Source organism: Rhamphochromis sp. 'chilingali' (assembly GCF_963969265.1).
Source record: "Rhamphochromis sp. 'chilingali' genome assembly, chromosome: 12".
NCBI lineage: Eukaryota > Metazoa > Chordata > Actinopteri > Cichliformes > Cichlidae > Rhamphochromis > Rhamphochromis sp. 'chilingali'.
The window spans coordinates 32288252-32308144 of NC_137939.1; the positions used below are offsets into that span (position 1 = coordinate 32288252).

General features: G+C 40.1%; 2 protein-coding genes and 1 long non-coding RNA gene across 3 annotated transcripts in view; 1 reads left to right on the forward strand and 2 right to left on the reverse strand.

Annotated features, from left to right (window-relative positions):
• Positions 1-19864, forward strand: part of fitm2 (fat storage inducing transmembrane protein 2) — a 30167-nt gene extending 10303 nt beyond the window's left edge. The window contains exons 2-3 of the mRNA XM_080898042.1: positions 16739-16969; positions 17564-19864. Of these exons, the coding sequence (XP_080754168.1) occupies positions 16797-16969; positions 17564-18173 (783 nt within the window). The 5' untranslated portion in view covers positions 16739-16796 and the 3' untranslated portion in view covers positions 18174-19864. The remainder of the gene's footprint in view (positions 1-16738; positions 16970-17563) is intronic.
• r3hdml (R3H domain containing-like) lies at positions 216-12152 on the reverse strand. The gene is made up of 6 exons (XM_080898046.1): positions 12081-12152; positions 11000-11209; positions 10088-10206; positions 9865-9967; positions 2061-2176; positions 216-1526 (listed from the first exon to the last, which is right to left on the reverse strand). The coding sequence occupies exons 1-6, from the start codon at positions 12084-12086 to the stop codon at positions 1403-1405; spliced, it is 678 nt and encodes a 225-aa protein (XP_080754172.1). The 5' UTR covers positions 12087-12152; the 3' UTR covers positions 216-1402.
• On the reverse strand, positions 3127-9636 carry LOC308406816. The gene is made up of 3 exons (XR_013973591.1): positions 8615-9636; positions 3908-3995; positions 3127-3201 (listed from the first exon to the last, which is right to left on the reverse strand). It is a non-coding gene; the product is annotated as an uncharacterized lncRNA (long non-coding RNA).
• Positions 19865-19893: the final 29 nt, after the last annotated feature.

Here is a 19893-nt window from a genome sequence, read left to right on the forward strand (position 1 = left end):
CGTCCTTTACGATAATTCTATATCGTGCTGGCACATTTCAGCTGCATGCAAACAGACATTTTTGCTTCCATAGGGAAATTTGTCATATTTTCTTTGGGCACCTTCAAAAATATGTAGTAATTCTTTCTAGTTGCTTAGTTTAAGACTGGCTGAAGATTGCAAAATCCACTCTCTGGCACCTCTAAAGCTCATTAACTAACACACTGATACTGCTTGTTAAGTTAAAATCGCCTAAAATGTAAAAAACAGTAAGTGTAGCAGCATCTAAAGAAAAACCAGATTAAATATAATGTGTTAATTTAATAGGATTAGCTTTACAAGGAAAAGGATTTTGATGTTGGTTTCTTCCGAGTTCAGTTTCTCTTGCTAATCGTCTGCAGGGATGAGGCGGTGTGGATATTCTCATGAAAATTTCATCCAGCGAGGATAACGGTGTTTTCCAAACATCTAACTGTTTGTATCAGTGGAAATAGATTGATTGAAATTCTGAAAACAGTGTATGCAATTACCTGTAAAACCACACCTGCACAAAAATGTAGAGTAAGGAGAAACACCTTGCACAAAGAAAATTACACCCACTCTCCATTTCTGAATAGAGCTGCTAAATAAACAATCATTACAGTCAACAAAGTGCTGATCTCAGCTGCTCTTTATACTTGTTTGTGAGGGACTTTGTTTGCTTGGGAGAGACTGGTTTCTGTATCAAATGTTTTACGTTTGGGTGTGTGCGTGCGTGCGTGCGTGCGTGTGTGTGTGTCCACAAATCAGTTGAGCTGGGAGGCACAGCTGATTCCCTCGTATTTTAGGCCATAAAAGCTGCATTAGGCTCAGGTTTATGACAGAAAAAGTCTCTGATGGGTAAATGCTGAGCTGTAATGAGGTGAAATGCAGGACAGAAAATTTCCTGCAGCTGCAGTGAATAAACACAAGTGGTGAACAGCGAATTACTTGTGCTGAATATACAGCCTCATCAGTTATTTATAACTTAATTAATGTTCGGTCAGGCAAACAGGCAACCATAAATGCATTGTCATTTACTGTGGGAACAGGTTCACAGTCTAGAAAGACAATCAAAGATGTATATCAGGGCTAAAATGAGCAACTTGTAGCATAAAACTGCTTTTTTTATTATTATTAAACAGGTTCTAACAGTGCAAAGCTCCTGAAAGTCAAAGGAAATAACAGTTTTAACATTATTTTGTAACTGGAATAGAAATTCAAGTGTTGCAGTAAATAAAGTATTTACAGTACAAATGGTAACAGTGGTAACTGGACACATGCGTCATTTATCCAGATTGTCTTGTTGTACAGCTTTTGTGAGTCACATTTGGAACTGTTGCGGATTCTTTTTTTCAGTTTACAAATTAAAACACTGTGTTGTGTTAATAGCTTCTTTCTTGTGTTAAAGTCTCCTGGGTTTTTTGTTCAGTGTGCACTGGTTTCTCCAGCAGGAGCCTCTGTAGCTGGATGGACAGAGAGAACATGGCTTTCCAGTCTTATACGGAGCTTCTCCTACCCAGTTTCCTCTGAAATACAAAGAAATATATTTAGCTAATTAAAAGGTGAGATTCTGAGTGTAATAGTTAAATGAGTATTTGCACCTGTGAGAGCAGGGTTTGGGTCTGTATTGGTTCTTTCTTTTTTACTTAGAACATGGACGAAAACAGCAACCGTCTATTTTCAGTTTTTGTTTGTTTGTTTGTTCTTTTTTTTGCCAACTTCATTAAGACATTTGTATATACAAGTAAAGCTCACTTTTTGTTCTTGAAATCTGCCTCTTGTGTCCTATTTGAACCTGGTTTGAACTAAAAACATTAAACTGATCCCATATGTGTGAAATAAAACAGATCATTTGGATTTAAAGCATTTTCAAGATCTAATAGTAGACTAAAACTGAAACTACAACCAACAATGATTAGCTTATTAGCATTTGCATAGAGGATACTTATTTTCTACTTTAAAAAATAGGCATCCTATGTGTCTCGGAGGAAGCCACAGTTTTGAGCTGCATCTTCAAACTTTTGGTGAAAAAGTGAATGAGCATATTTCCCAAACTTTACTTTATCAAGTAGTTGCAGACCAGCAGCGTTGCTTCCCTCCAGGTACTGCCGAACACGTCCATGTTGGAGCACTTCCTGACAGCACATCCCACTCTGTTGGTGCTCGCCCACACCATCTGACACAAACCATAGACACATGTTTTCTCTTCATATGCACACAAGTCAAAGCACACACATTTACAGAGGTTAGCGCTAATTCGAAAACACAACTGTTAGGCTGCTTTAAACCCAGAAATATGCATTTTAACCCTCCAAAGCAAGAAAGTAGTGTTTAATAAAATAAAAGAGAAAAGGATCCGACCTTTTCCAGAAAGAATAGATTATAAATACTTGATTATAATCTAAATGATGAGTTTTTCAATAACTGAAGCCACATTTTTTATGGAACACATACACTGATGGTGCTATATTTACTGTTTCAAATGTGCCTAAAGCAGAGGCGGAGCCAGACATTTGAAACACCCGGGGCTTAGCCCTGAAGGGTAGTATGCATGTGGATTTTTTTTTCTTTTTTTGGGGGAGGGGGGGGGGGGGGTGTAGAAATGACTGAAAGATTAATTGGCTCTGTTTTGAGTTTTGTTCAAAAAAGAATGACTTCATATAGGGAAAAAAAGATATCACATATACAGGACACCTTAAACTAGTTTTTTAATTAAGCAGCAAGGCAGAACAAGGTCAGGGCTGCATCAAGACACGAGGACTAAACCCCAATTCAACCAGACCCAGAACTGATCCGGAATTAAAACAGGACTACAAGAGTTCAAAATCAGGACTACTTAGGATTTAACCAAGACAGAACCAGAATCAGAACTAGATGATAGTAGCACTAAAAATCATCATAGACCTGCACGACACTTATTTTTTAATTCTACCAAAGTACACTATGTAGATTCACAAAAGTTTATGTAATTATTTAGCCTTGTTGTGCAAACAAGCCTGCATAACTTAATAAATATAGAATTTGAAAAATAACAAACCTAAAAAGAAACACTAGGTACGAGATACATGAGTACCTATGATACGGTGATACTTTTGGTAAACAACCATTTGACTAACATGTGTGTCTCACCTGCTCTTGTTCATCTCTGTTCTGTCCTGTCTCCTCTCTCTCCTTCTCTGTTCCTCTCTCTCCCTCTTTGTGCTGACAATCATCAAATATACAGTTGAAACCAGATATTTACAAACTCTTCAGATAAAAACACAACACTTTTATAATTGTAACATCAAATCAGACTAAATGTTTATTTTTTTAGATTGATAAATATAAAAAACATATTTGTTAACTTTAAGAGTAAAGAGAGAAACTATCTGTATTTCTTAATTGCAAATGGCACCAAATTGTATTCAAACTGAGCCACACTTATGGAGCTCCACAATTCTTTTCCTGGTGTTTTGGTTGATATCTCTTAATTTTCCCATTTCAAAGAAACAGGCTCTGTGTTTTGCCTTATATGCATCCACAGCTGTGCCACCAGTTTACTCACATGGACTCTACTAACCTATCAGAAGCTTCTTCAGCTCAGAATGGAATCATCTGGTTTTCTTATTAATTAACAAACTTAGTGTATATGTACTCTTAAATTTGATGAAAGTGATAAAAAATAGAAGCTCTGTCTCTCTTTATTCTGACATTTAACTAATTCAAAAGATATTTCAATATTTATCTAAAACAAAAGTTTACTCTAAATTGATGTTGTACAGAAAAAATGTTTTATGTTTTCTCCCTAAAGTGTATGTAAATATCTGGTTACAAATGTGAATATCCTGCTGTGTACTGAAATCCCTCTTGTTTTGCATAGAAATATACTGAACAACATACAAAGCATAATATATAAAATAACATTTACCTGAGTTTTTTCTTTGAAAGAAGCCTCTAATGTCCATTCTTATATTTCAGTACATAACTGAAACCGATTTAGTCGGGGAGGGTAAGAACTGAAAATATGAAATAAACACACGTAAGATAAGACTCTATTAAAAAAAAAAAAGCATTTGTTCGGCTTTTCATTTCGCCATTTGTTGATTCACTTGAAGAGCAAGTAACGTAATATTGGTCAAGTGATCAGTTTGATATCAATCTTTCGTGATTCACCGTCATTTGTACGGTATGAATGGTTTGCTTTGGTACCTGGTCAAACTTAAGCTCTCCTTAGTATGGCTGGCTCCGTTACTCCAACAGCGCACTCACAGGCACAAGAGCACCTGGCTGCAGCCCCGCCCCCTCGCTCAGTTGCTTAGTGCCTGAGCTCGGATCATACCAATATCAGGGGGGATTCACGCACAGTCGTAAATTCCCACTGTGTGCATTATGTGCTTCGAATATTGTGTGTACTTTTTGTTTTATACAGTTGTCAGCCAGGCATCTAACTATGAAAAAATTACACTCCAAAAGACCCCGGGCTTCTGACAAAACAACCCGGGCTTAAGCCCAGTAAGCCACCCCCACGCTCCGCCCCTGGCCTAAAGAGCTGCACACACTTTACATTATTACGATATACAACAGAACACAAGACATCTGATGGATGTGCATTGATTCTGTGTAAAATCAACAACCCTAAACAAAGAGTCCTGAGCATCACCATCATAGAGTCAGACTGAGAATAGATGAAGAGACAGAAAAAACAGAAAAACTGTGAAAAGCTCTTCAAAGTGCCGAGAAAAACCCACCAGATAAGTGCTTAGAAAAGCTGTGTGCTATTGTTTCTATAGGTGAGTGTGGTGTTTCGACAGAAGAACGGAGACGGCTTGGTTTGTAATGGAACGTATATATTCAGCAGTAGTTCGCCATTTTACATCTCACCATACACTTCACTTCTTCTCTCCTTCCATCATCCTTAGTCACAGAGCCCCCTACTGGTAACTGAGTATATGTTCATATTCAGTCCCCCTTGTAAGCAACCCTTCACCATCTTAGCAGTGTATGTAAACACAACATCTCTCCTCATTCTCACAGAATTCTACTACCTCAGTATTACTTACTTAGCATGGCAACATTACTATTTGCACAGAACATTATCAGTAGTAAACTTTGCAACCAGACAGCATTTTCAATACCTATTTCACTTATAACATTACTGGGTGTTTGAACTATACCCGTGATCTTAACATACAATCTTGTTATGGTGCCTAAATCGTCCTTTATAATGAATACTTGTACCGTTAAGGTTACTGTAGTAACTTAACAACCTTAAGTCACAAAACTCACAAATAAATCACAGTAAATCAATCCTCTATTATACTTGGACCTCAAAACTAGCAGTATGGAACTTAACATTAGCACCCAACAGCTCAAGCGTGTTTTTTTCACTTTTTTTTCTTTTCATTTTTTTTTTTTTTTAAACTCATTTCATAACATAATCCTTGGTCCAAGCTGGTAACTGTCTCGGTCTGTTAGGAACAGAAGGTCTTTTAGGAGTTTCTCTTGTGTTATTTTCAACCTCGTCACCAGCCTGCAACGGCTCAGCATTCTCTGTGCGGCAGAGTGAGAGACGGGCTGCATTCCATCTCTTTCCATCACTCAAGATGAAGGTGCTCAGTCCAGTCTGTTGCTGCACTGACAGTGGATCAGTGAACTGTCTCTCTCCCTTCCCCACTCGGAAAGGTTTACGTATCCGCACCCTGTCACCGACCACAAGCTGGGGAGGTTTTGCCCCCCTCTTTGCATCAGTGTAGCGTTTACTCTTACGTTGCTGGTGAGAGACTCTGGCCCTGCATTGGTCATACTGTCCTGTGTCTTTGGGAAACGGCAGGACATTTAGCTTTGTTCTCATGGGTCTCCCTCTGAGAAGCTGGAACGGAGCTGCTCCAGTCGTTGCATGAGCTGTAGCACGGTAATTCTGTAGCATCTCTGTCACGGCGGGCTTCCACAGCTTCTGGGACACCTGTGCAGCCTGAACACAGTCCTTCAGCACTCTGTTGAATCTTTCAACACACCCGTTCGCTTGAGGGTGATACACACTTGTTCTGATGTGCTTGATGCCCCTTTCCGTCAGGAAATCAGCAAAGGCAGATGAAGTGAATTGTGGTCCATTATCTGTGGTAAGCTCACAAGGGTTTCCCTCCCGTGCAAAAACTGAAGACAAGAACCTAATCACAGTGTCTGTAGTAGCTGATGAAGTAAAGGCTACTTCTGGCCATTTGCTGAAGTAATCGACCAGTGTGATGGCAAACCTGCAGTCCTGCGACCCGCGGTCAAAAGGTCCAACAATGTCAACGGCCACATGCTGAAAGGGACCATCTGGAAACTGAACCGGCTGTAAGGGAGTAGGAGCAGTTTTGGCCGTTTTGTCACACAATTGACAGACTGAGCACGATGACAGAATCGCATGGACTTGAGTATCCATGCATGGCCACCAGTAAAGCTCTCTGAGCCGCTGCTTTGTGCGAACTATGCCCTGGTGACCTTCGTGTGCGAGGCATATCACCTTTTCCCGCAGGGACCTTGGGACCACCAGACGTGTCCCCCGGAAAACCAACGGTGATTCCACAGCAAGTTCATGTCGCACCAGGAAATACGGCTGTATCTCAGGTGGGAGAGACCTTTTCACCTTAGGCCAGCCTGAGCGGATAACCTGTTGCAGCAGAGAAAGGTCAGGGCAGTCCTCACATTCAGCTTTAAAATCCGTCAACGGTGTCGCTGTCAAGAGAGGAGAAACTTCAGCTATCTCCAAGAGAAGGTCTTTTTCAGCATCAATGTCAGTGCTGGAGTACATCAGGGGAACCCGTGAGAGGCAGTCTGCGATGACATTCTGAACACCAGGACGGTACTGCACATCATACTGAAAACACATCAGCCTTGCAGACCATCGTGCGATTCTCATGCCCGCTCTGTTCATACCTTTGGTGCTGAGAAGGGTAGTAAGAGCTTGGTGGTCAGTACGAAGTGTGAATCTGCGGCCCCATACATATGTACGCCATCTTTCCACCGCCCAGACACAGGCTAACGCCTCCTTTTCTGTGGTGGAGTACTTTCTTTCAGCAGGAGACAGTGTTCGGGAGGCGAACGCCACAACCCGCTCCACTTGATCTGGATGTAACTGTGTCAACACAGCGCCTAGCCCATAGTCTGATGCGTCTGTGGTGATAAAAGCAGGTAAGTCAGGGTCATAGACGGCAAGTGCGGGACTTTCCAGAAGGAGTTTTTTCAGGTTACTGAAGCTCTCATGTGCTGCCTCGTTCCACTGGAGTTCGACTTTCATGTCTGTTTTCAGCAACTGTCGCAGTGGTTCCACCAGTGTAGCATAATCTGGAATAAATTTACTGAACCAGGATGACAAACCCAGGAACGAGCGCAATGCAGCCATATCCTTTGGAGCAGGAGCCTCAGCAATAGCAGTAAGGTGATGTTGGCTTGGACGTAGGCCTTCCTTTGAGATTACATGGCCCAGGAATGTGATGTGTGACTGGCAGAAGGAACTTTTCCCAGCATTAATCTGCAGGCCGACATCTCTGAGACGTTGGAGAACAGCTTGCAGGCGTGTATCATGCACCTCCTTTGATGTTCCGTAGACGATGATGTCATCCAAGTAGTTGCGAACACCAGGCAGATCTTTCAGGACCGTTTGCATCATTTTCTGGAACGCCGAAGGTGCTGATGCTAGGCCAAATGGGACACGTGTGAACTGGAACAGTCCCTCATGAGTGATGAAAGCAGTCAGCTTGCGGCTCTCCGGATGCAAAGGTAATTGGTGGTATGCTGAGCTGAGGTCAATCTGGCTGTAGTGAGTGGCACCTGCCAAGTCAGAAAACAGATCCTCCATATGAGGAAGAGGATGGCAGTCAGCAATAATGCTCTTATTGGGTTCACGAAGGTCAACACACAGTCTCAACTCCTTTTTTCGCTTTCTGGCCACGACCAAAGGACTCACCCACTCAGCTGCATCGATCCTTTCAATTATGCCAGCTTTGAGTAAGCGAGAGAGTTCTGCTGACACCTCTGTACGTACACTTAATGGCAGGCGTCTCAGCTTTTGGCGTACAGGCCGCACATTGTTGTTTACCTGTACTTTATGGATGAACCCTTTAACACATCCAAGTTGAGCTGGTGGAATAGGATCAACATTGTACACAGCAGACTTCTGGTTAGACGAATCCGGCTCATCTGCAGTTTCATCCTGAATACGGTCCACTTTGCCTCCGACGATGCAGACGTTCAGTGCTCTAATGAGGTCGAGGCCTAATAGTGGGGAACCAGCTTTGACAATGTAGAAGGAAGCAGGAACTTTCTCATTCTGTGCATGCAGTGCAACTGATGCAGGCAGACAACCCATCACAGCCAACTCATCTTTAGCATAAGTAACTAGTTTGACTTTAGGTCGCACCAGTGAACAGTCTGCAAAATACTGTCTGTAGATAGTTTCTGGCAGAATAGACACAGAAGCTCCAGTGTCTACTATCAGCTCTACTGTCTTAGAGCCACCTTGTACAGTTTCAATGTCGACAGTGCAGGTAAGCTTATCTTGAATAGCTGCCATCATTTTAGCATCTTGCACGCACAGTACTGCCAATTCTGGAACCACTACTTCTCTCACTTCACTGACTGACGACTTACATACCTTGGCAAAATGTCCTTTTTTCCCGCAGTTATTGCATTTTGAAGAAGCAGCCGGGCAGTTTTTATCATTAGCTAAGTGCTTGTGAGAACCACACCTGAAGCACTTCCGCTGCTGCTCCAGACCAACGCAAACCTCGCCGTTTGCGTTGGTCTGGAGTGCAGCCTTTAGCGGGGCGAGGTCCTCTCCTCTGGTGAGAGTGGGAATTTGCCGCGTCGACTGTCTGAACAGGCGCGGTCGGACACGAGCCGGGTGTGGAGAGTAGAGTAGCGTTTTTGACTGCTGCTTCTACCTGGCTCGCAATAGTTAGAGCCTTATCCAGTGTGAGTTCATCCTCCAGTAACAGTTTGTCTTTCACAGCGCTGAGATGAGCATTGGAGATCAACTGATCTCTTATCATTTCACTTTCCATTTGTCCAAAGTTACAAGATGAAGCTAATGCTCTCAGAGCCACCACATACTGAGAAACAGTCTCATCCGCTCGTTGCATACGCTGTCTGAATGTATGACGGCACGCCACGACATTCACTTTCGGCACAAAGTGCTTCTCCAGTGTGCTCATGGCGTCAGCATATGTATCACCTTGCTCCGGTAACGTGTAGAATAACCGCTGTCCCTCCGGGCCCAAGCAGTGTAGCAAAACAGCGCGTTTCCTAGCATCCGGCCATGCGTCTCCCGTGGCATTGATTACTAGCATGTAATTGTCGAATATTTTCCGCCATGTAGTAAATGGAATCGGCGGCTCACCCACATGTGGAAGAAAAGATGGTGGACTCGGAACTGATGCACTCATCCTCGTCGCCAATTTGTGGTGTTTCGACAGAAGAACGGAGACGGCTTGGTTTGTAATGGAACGTATATATTCAGCAGTAGTTCGCCATTTTACATCTCACCATACACTTCACTTCTTCTCTCCTTCCATCATCCTTAGTCACAGAGCCCCCTACTGGTAACTGAGTATATGTTCATATTCAGTCCCCCTTGTAAGCAACCCTTCACCATCTTAGCAGTGTATGTAAACACAACAGTGAGCTGAAAAAATATTTATTTAATTCAGGTTTTCACTGTTTTCTGCATTTCGAAATTAATGAAATTGATGATAAATGTATTTTTTAATATCTTAACACTTAGTTTCACAGTATGTACAAACATATAAATATCTAATGGTTATTATACAGCATAGGGAAGAAAAACACATGTTTAATTTTATCTCACTCAAATGTACTAAAATGGAATCACTGAGTATATCATACCTGAGTGTAGTGAGAGCACACTGACCCACTGCATCTGTTTGGGTAGGAGAAGTGATGCCTCTCATCGTTCCAGGACCTGACCAGATCTGTGATGGCCTGGTACCTTTTAAATTATGAATCAACATATCATACATATAGTGTTTGTTTTATTTTATTAATAAAAAAACAATTTATGATTATAATGAGCATTCAGTGTTTCCGCAGTTTGTTAGCTATGTACTACCTTCCTGAAGTGACTGACAGGTTTTGACCCACGTATTTCATGGCCTGTGTCGGACCGTGATCCCAAACACATCGTGAAGCCCATGAATCAGCTGACTTAGCAAGTCCCTCATCCCACAGCTGCATAAATAGCAGAAAAGGAGAACAACAGAGGAGCTGTCACTAACAACCAATCCCTAACATGACATGACATTTTTTCCTATTCTGTATAAAACACCAAAGCCACACAAAGTCAAACACCCAAACTATGCAGGCAATGCTCCCAAGTCATGATCACATTATTATTGTTTTTCTCCATGGTTACTTTTATTGAAGGGCCAACAATAAAACAGTAATTTATCACTGTAACTGATTGCAGTGACTAGTGCCTGTAATGACTAATTCTGCTATTTTATATTGTTAGGTAGCACATGAAGTAAAAAGTAGCATAGCCCTCTGAAATACAATGAAGAACTTTAAAAGAACATAAACAAAACTACAAAAATACCACAGAATTGTATTTAATGCAAAGTTATCAAGAAGATATTGTTTTGTCTTGAGCACTGTAGAGTATTTTTTTTAAGTTATTTGTTTTCTTGTCATATTTTATGTATTCTAGACTCTGACTGATTAATCAGTTGGTTGATATTATAGCCGATATTGGCTTATCACCAGTTTATTGGATTCAGCTTACATGGATGGATTTGGGAATTCTGTAATTTCATAGTTTGTCCAGCAGAGGTCTCTGACTCCCCATTTTCAATTCGTTCAGCACTGTCTGCAGCACATGTAGCAGAGCTGGGGTCTTCACTATAAGCTGCCTGCTAGTTTGTATAATGAACTGCTGGAGGTAACACCTCACTATTTAACCTTTTTAGTGCATTTCATACAAACAAACTGTCTATGTGTGTCCATATATATACAAGTGCCTCACCATGTACTCCATATTAGCAGCAGGAGGAAAGACCTGAGAGCGGACTCGGTTATGGTAATCCAGCAGGGCATTCATCTCTCTGGGTGAAATTGCTGGTTTACGTCTGCTGCGATAAGTATTGACGCCTCCAGGCATCATCCACAGGGTGGCAGCCAGCATAAGCTGAACACAAGCAGTCATCTGAGGCCTGTGGAGGAGGAGGCAGCAGCTCTGAGGAGCAGAGCAGATTACATGATAGTCAAATTTACAAGTAAAAAACACAGTCAAATCCCAGGCATATGGTAATTTAATAAGTTGTGTGCTGAATTTGGTTAATTAAACCAGATAAGAGGCAAAAGAGTGTCTCATCAACATATTTGTAAAGGTGACCCTTTTTTTGCAACTATTCATAAAAGGAAAAGGAGCCAGTTTAACTCTCTGGGTTGAGCAGGTGACCTTCTGCTGCAGAGATAAATACATCAGCCTGGGTTTGAGTCTGACCTCAGGGCCTTTGCTGTGTGTCTTCCCCCACTTTCTCCACACTTTACTGTCTCATGTTTCACTGTGTGCTCTCTGACAAAAGTGAAAAAAGCCCCAAAAGGTTTTGAGGTCACTTTGCAATGTGTTTTATTTCTATTACCTATTATTATTATACTTATTATTATTATTATTTAATAACAAAATTTGAGAAATATCATAAATCATATGGATTTTATAACAAGTCCATATCAGGTTAGCAATCACACAATTAACCTTAACAACTACTTGAAGGACAAACGAAGTATAAAGTTGGTGTAAGAAGAAAAATTTGTTAAATAACAAGAATTACATTTCAGTATACCTCAATTTAATGCATTTTCCCAGTCAGAAAATATCATTTTACCCATCCACTACTTGTTTTTGTTTTGTTCTTAGTTTTGGTGGTCTTCAAAAAAACACACAGCAAGGTATTGATAAAAACTATTAGAACAGGTCAGAAACCATGATTGCTGAAAGATTAAACGTTCAATTAATTTAAACACTTCATTATCACATGTTCATTTTCTTTGCAGTCTTCAATCATGCCTTGTACACAGTGCGTGGAATAAGCTGAGCCTCGTACCTGCATCAGTGGATCCTTTCACAGTCAGACAAGCTGCAGAGGAGCTCCTCACTTCAGAGTGCGCGTTTGCAAACAAGCCCGTTTGTCATGTGTGGCAGGCAGTTTTAACTGAAGCACAAACCCTCCTGTATGCTGACTTCTTCTTCTTCTTTCCTGAAAATTTATTGTCTGTCTCTTTCGTTCTCCTTACTTCACAAACACAGGAAATTGCGTCTGAGAACATGAATCTCAATCATAAAATATTTTACCGACCGCCATCCTTTTTGACAGGGTCAGAACCACATCTGATTTAATTTATGAAAGGACTTTGGTGGACTTTACTTTATCAGCAGCAGCAAGTAAACATTTTCACAATGAATCATGCATTTTATATGTTTTTACTGTATATTATTGTACATTATTCTTAATTAATAATGCAAGCTTGGTTATATTATGTTGTTGCACATCTGACTTTTCAGTAATTTCTAAGTGTGGACAAGAGGAGTTAGAGTTGTGGTTTTAACACCTAATGATAAATACTGTTCCGAAATAATTATTACTGGAATCAATAACAGACATCTTTATATTAAATAAAAAAGGAATTCAGAATTTCAGAGCTTGAGGCTGGTTTACGAGAGATGTGTTAGTTTCCTTACCTCGCTGGATTTCTTCAATAAAAAATACAATAAAAAGCTGAATAAGCAGGATAATAGGAAGCTTGTAGGAGATGGGCAAAGAATGTGCATTTAAGAAAAAGGAGGGAGAAAGTGGCTGCAGACTCAGGGTTTATCTGCAGCTGTTGTTGGTTCAAGAGATTTTGAAGATGCACTGCATCACCTGGATCTACAGGTAATGGTGTCAGAGAGATGACACAGGGGAAAGCACAAAACTGGACTACAAAATTATGAAATCTTTACTAGATATCAATTTTGCCAGTGAAGTCATGACCATATCATTGATCATGTCCAGACTGCATGCAGTGCAGCTGATATTTTTTAGAGCTCTCAGTGAATGTCCCCTTGTATTTATGCTTCTGCTCTGCATGCTGGATCTTCTCCATTGTGTCAAAAAACAGAGATCCTACTAGTTTAGGGATGAAGCTGCAAGGATGCACGTCTAGCAAGTAGGGCAGCGGACTCTGCTGGTTTTAAATGCATGCACTACAATATTTTTCCAGCACATTCCATACTTTATATCATTTCTGCTGAATGTTCAACTCTCGACCACTTAGGCATGAATAGGATGTTCTCTGCAGTGGTGACAGTCTTACCCTGAGAAAGCAATTCATGTTCCAAATTATATTTTTCTATGGAGATCAAGTGATTATTATAGCAGCTAACATAATAAAATACTTTATTTCATCTTGAAGTTTCATCTGGTCTTCAAGGTCATAATTTATCTTTGTTAGAATTTTTCATTTTAGGTTTTTCCTCCAGTGTGATTACCTGCCCTGTTTGGGTCACCCATGTCTTAATGTCCTGCCCACTCTTTGTTTCTCCCTTTTTCTGTGCCAGTATTTTGCTTCATCTGTGAGCCTTCAAGTGATTTTATTCTGTTCTGCACCATCTTACTGAGATATATTTGAGCGGGTTTCACAGAAATCCTGTTTACTGCACATTTTTATTATACTTTATGCACATGGCTCTGCTTTGTGCATTGGAATACTGTGTACATCTTTACTTGCTGTCACAGTCAGTAGTCATAGGTGCATTACTTAGCATTATTCTTGCCTAGATCATCTACCCCTGCATTTCCTATTTGCCTTGTTAGTACAGCAGAAGAGAAAGACTCAACATCAATGGCCACATTTTGTCTGAAGATTCCACTATGTCACCTGGCTGGTCAGGTAACATAGTGTAGCCTTCAAAGTCATGCTGCAGCATACGTCCATATAGGCTCCCAGACGTTGTGATTTGTGTGTGAAATGCACAGAAAGGCAAAAAAAAACCTTGAACGCACACAAGGTCAATGTCACATCGTGTTGTCGATCCTTTAAACTCAAGCACTTTTTCCACTTGCTTGTCTATAACTGGCAACTGTTTATTTTTTATATCTACTTTCTATCTACTTGCACTTTATCATATTAGTATTGTTCTTGATTTTTTGTTCAAATCTCTTTAGCATTCTGTCAGTGGAGCTGAATGAACAGATTAGCTTGAACTTAACGTACTGAATGCAAAGACCCAACTTTTAAAATTAGCATCAGCCACATGCATGACAGTTTTTGCACATAGTTGATATATAAGTCGTCACACATCAAAGAAGGGAGAATATATCCATCAAACCTGGCTGTTAAATATCAAAAAAGAAGGAAAGAAAAAGGTCAAGCAGCACAGGCTCAAAGTATATTTATTCAGTCATCTGGTGCTTCCCGCTGACAGAGGAGAAAGGTGAAAGTGTGGCTGTACTGCAGAGTATTTGCCAGCCTCAAAGGAAAGAAAGGTATTGTGATAAAATCTTTAAAGCTGAGCTACTATTCACTAACATTGTAGGAAACATCACATGGGGGCTGCAGCATAAACCAGATATATACAAATATAAAACCATAACACTTAAAATACATGCAGAGGCTGTTTGACATTAGAATAGTGTGTTTATAAAAGCAGGGATCAGGGTAACTATGAGAAAATGATAAGTGGTGAAAAATTGTTTTGCTTTTACAATTTTAGAAAAATCTCTATTAAAACAAGGTGGGTGTGATTTGCTAAAACTTTAGTTTGCATCTTTTCAGTTGATTAGTATTTAATTTAAACATTTTTAGCTCTTTTCAAATTTTTTAAACATATATTTATAGATATTTATATACTTTTTAATGGAACTTATTGGCTGTCATTTAATAACAATGAATACAAATATATCAGAAGTTTATTTTTTCCTAAATGCACAAATGAACTGCAGAAAGGAATTTAAACATGGTGCACCATGGGGTATTAGTTCTCAAGAGTCTGGAAATTTGAATGGTGAAACTTCACCAGGGGGGTCAGAAATAGGTCAAACCTTGGAGAGGATAATTATCTGGCTGGACTAGACCAGTTTTATTTTGGTTTTTGGAGTCCCTCTCTTACTGCCTGCAGCATGACATCATCTGGTTCGATGCACTGCAGGACAGTTACATGCAAACTTCCCTGTGACATTGCAGATCAATCTGAAAGGAGATGAGAAGAACTCAGTGACCTCTATATTTACCTCAAGAGAAGCAGAAAACACACCTGTGCAGTGATGATTACTGCAGGAGATTTTTTTTAGTTTTCCATCTTGTTCTTTACATTTGCTTACGTCTTTATCACTTGAGTAAGGCCCTCAAAAGTTTAGTTTCATCAAATGTTTTGTTTTGCAAAAAGATTCCTTTTTTCAATCTAACTATAGAAATCTGAGGTGTGATTCAATCAGGTCTTGAGCTGTCTGAAATGTAATCTGAAACCATTTAATCTGGATGGGTTTTTTTTTTTTTTTTGCCTCCTGACAGAGTTTGTAGTTTGGCAGCAATCCTTGAAGAACAATCAGCCAAACCGGAGGCATGCTTGGAAAATTGCTTTTTAGAGAGGCTTGTTTGCCAAGTCAGAGTGCACTGGGGACAAACTTTGTCCTTCAAGGGGAGATTTATTTTATTCCAGTATAATCACAATCAATCAGCAGGAGCAGGATTCAGTTTTACAAACATCAGCACCAGCTCTCATCAACACTTCCATTAATTACCTTAAATTGTATGTGTAGACAGTGAAAATATATGTATATGATTTGCATTTATATCTATTTTTTTTAGTTAGTATTATTAAATACATTTTTTAAACTGTTAATTACAAAGTATGAATATATTGTGTTGCATGTAATAACAGAAAAACTGGGAGAAATAAATTAAATTTGACCCAGAAACAGAACTCTTTTAGCAACTTTTCCAGTAGATAAATAATGTAGATTGCATCACAATGATGTCAGTTTAATGAGGAAGACATACCACATGTGGAAATAAGGGGAATTTGACCAGATGCTGTCAAAGAGGTCTCTTTTAAGGTTCAGGGAGACAGGATCACATTTTTTGAGAAATATACAGAAGATCTTTCTTCCGTTCTTTCTTTGTTTTTTCTTGGATCATCTAAGTGAGTTCAGTGAATTCATTGTACTGAAATGGCCTCAACAGTCCCAAATCCAACAGGTAGACGTGGAGATTCACAATATGGAGCTGCAGCCGACATACCGGCAGGAACTGTGTGATGCTCATCTCAGAAGGAACCAAAATCTCTGAAGCACCCCCTAGGGTAGCTGTTGCTCAGGAGTAGAGCAGGTTGCCTGATGTGCAGATGTGTATAGAGGTGTTCCTTTTTTGTTTTCTTTTTTTTCCCCTGTCCCGTTTGGATCTTTAGCCATCAGAATTGTTGTTTTAAAGCCAAAAAAGATGCCTGGCAGGTTTACTTTACCAAGTGGATCATCATGGCCTTGCCTGGCTGGTCTTGGTTTTAGGACTGTGGTTTAATTGTTTTCCTCCATTTATTATGTTATTTTGGATTAATATGTATATCTACGAAAACATATGTCAGATACAAAGAAAGTGAAAGGAAAGTTAAGAAGAAAGTAGCACATCACCCTGTACGGTGGGGGCGCTATCCATTTGAATTTACCGTTTGTAGTCTGCCGTTAAAAACACAAAGAAGAACAATAAAATCTCATTGGTTGACCTGCAGTGACGTCAAAGCAACGTACCCCTCCCCGCCGGTGTAGAGCAACGGTCATAGCGTCAACATGGCGTCGTTGGATGTCATTGTGGATAAGTTGGTGGTACTGTGGAGGATACCGGCCGTCCGACAGAAGTTCCCCTGGAGTTTTTTGCTCATCTCGGTCGTGGGGTCCGTCCTGAAAGAGCTGGAGTTCGTTCCGCAGACGTATTTCAGCAGCAGCAAAAACGCCCTGAACGTGTAAGTATGACGACGCGATTGATTAGCTAACACAACCGATTCATTCAAGCTCGTGGGCACACCTGGCGTTCACTTTAAGGTGACTTAAAAGCACCTTTATAATTTTCTTTTTTTTAAATGTTTTAATGAATTTGGCAAGACTGGAGAGATGTAGGTCAAGGGTGAACTGTTCAACTGTCGGGCTAATGAAGTCCTATTTGTTGAACACAACTCAAAACAAACAAAAACTGCTTGGCTTACCTGGATTTTGTAGGAGCAGAAACTGGCAATTGTTATTATTTGTGTCCTGCTATTTATATTTTTGTTCCATGCACAGCTAGTGTGGAGCATCCACAGTTTCGTTGTACATGTACAATGACAATAAAAAGCTATTATATTCTATTCTAAAAAGAAATCTGTACATATGTACCAGTATATGTGCTGGTGTTACAGATGGTTAGAAACAGAAGTAAAAACCTGGAGTATACAGAATGTTTATGCATAAACATTCTGTATTGGCCCAGGAGTATGAAATATACATTCTGTGTACATATGAGATTAACTTTATCTTGAAGTGGTAAATTGTTTCATCAGACTGCTCTGTTTGTCTTGCAGGTATTTTGTTAAAGTGTCCTGGGGCTGGACGCTGCTGCTGCTAACCCCCTTCCTCCTCCTCTCCAATGCCTCCTTCAACAGGAGTGTCTCCTTTCTCGCCCGGCGGCTGCTTTCTCTGGTGGTGGCAACAGCTGTCTGGTACGTCTGCACAGAGACCTTCTTCTACATCGAGGATGTGACCGGTTCTTGTTATGAAAACAGCTTGGTAAAGGTTGATTACAAGGAGTTCACATCGAAAGCTGTCTGCAGGCGGGCTGGATTCCACTGGGTTGGCTATGACATCTCAGGACACTCCTTCATTTTGGCGTACTCCACCCTCTTCATCATGGAGGAAATTGCCCCGATGAGCTCTCTCAATACCACCAGCTTGTCTGGACTTCCCAGGAAGGTCTTGAGCCTGCTGTATATAGCCTTGAATCTTATCATGATCATTTGGGTGTGGATGTTCACGTGCACCTCTGTTTATTTCCATGACCCATCTCACAAGTTGTTAGGAACCATATGCGCCCTGCTGGGGTGGTATTTAACATATCGGGTTTGGTATGTAAAGCCAATGTCACCAGGACTTCCCCCTCAGCGCCACCCAAAAGAACAGAAGCCGCATGCCTAAGCTAAACACTCAAGTAAAATCATCCTCAAAATAACACACTACATTTGACGCTATCTGCATCCAGGTCCAAGCCAGCAACTCTACTTGAAGCTATTTTAAGTAATTCCCCTCTTCATAGGCTGGCCACCTTGTACACAATGACTTACTTGCAATTCTTCATCTGTTTGGCAGCTGCTGATCCCAAAATGACTTGTAATCTGAGATAAAAGCACAGAGCTGCTCTGCTGCCCAGCTTCAGTCCTCTCACCTTCAGCCTCAAGGTTCGCTATTATTTGCCTGACTTATAGTGCGTTATTCCAAACTGAGTATTTGCAGTTTTTAGATATGTATGGGAACAGTTGAGAATGTTTACAGCTCCAGTTGTATAGCACTGATGATGTGTGTTTTTTGCAAACCAATGTACAGTAAATGTTCATTGTTATTTATTTAGAAAGCTTTGAACAAGTCATTGTAATCCAGTGAAGCTGCATTTCATCCTACGTATAATATTTGAAATCTGTTTTTTTTGATTGTGAATGATTTGGGGTCAAAGTAACTGTGTGTCAACATTATGTGTAGTTTAAGTTTGTTCAGGGATGTAGAATGTGGTTAGGAATAAGAATTTTAATATATTTAATTAAGAAATATTATTAAGGTTGGAAATATTCAGTATTGAGCTTTAACTAACATTTATTTTCATCATTAATTGATATAAAGAGGGGGTTTTTCCTGTTAATTATTTCATGAAAAAAAATGCCTAAACTGTTTAAAGGAAACTATTTTTCCCTACAGCAAAGATATAATTTAAAAACATGGAGAAAAGCAGCTTTATGCTTATGTTGCCATCAGCTTTTGAAACACTATCAATTTTTATTTTAACTGGTCTTTAAAAGACAAATCAGACAAGATTAATATTCCTCTGTGCCATAAGTTTCTGAACAGAAGCTATTAAAAATGCTGAACAGTGTAGTTTACTGGTGCTGGATTGCTTTTTAGGATTCAGCTTCAGATTTTCCTTTTCCATAAAGTTTATAGTTAGAGTTGGGTGACCCTGAATCATCCCTTAGTTATGCTGCTAGACGACTTCCCATGATCCACTGAGTACTCTCCACTTTACACGTATTTATTGGTCACTGCTGCATGTCATTAACTTCTGTAGTTTGTGTTTGGACCTGCTTGCTGGTCGTGATCTCTCTGTATTCTCCCTGTCTTGCCCTACTTAACCCTCAAACCCTAACTGGCCTAGGTCAGCCCTCTCTTCCTTTTTAAAAGAGAGTTCTTCCTCCTCGTTGTCACTAAGTGCTTGTAGGGGATCATCTGATGGTCCTTAGCTCACACTATGAAGCACCTTGATCTGTGTGATTTGGCCTTATATGAATAAATCAGAATTCCCACTTACACAATCTTGCTTCCTTAAACACTCACCAGTACATCTCTGGTAAAAACCACAGCATAAATTTCACTTTAAAAGCTGAACTTTTATATTTTTGATTTATACAGGAAGTAGGAGCCAGAAGATTTGTGTAAAAAGAGTGACTTTTTTGAGCTATGAGGAAAAGTATAGAATGACACCAGTCATATTTTGTTAAAGTTCTGTTAAGCTTACAAATATGTAAATCACAGAAGAATGTTTCAGTTTTCTACTGTTGGGATTTATGTATCAAATATAAAAAAAATCGACTTTCTCCTCCGTGCAGGAAGCTCTGAGTTTTTGTCCAAATAAACCAACAAAAAAAAGTTC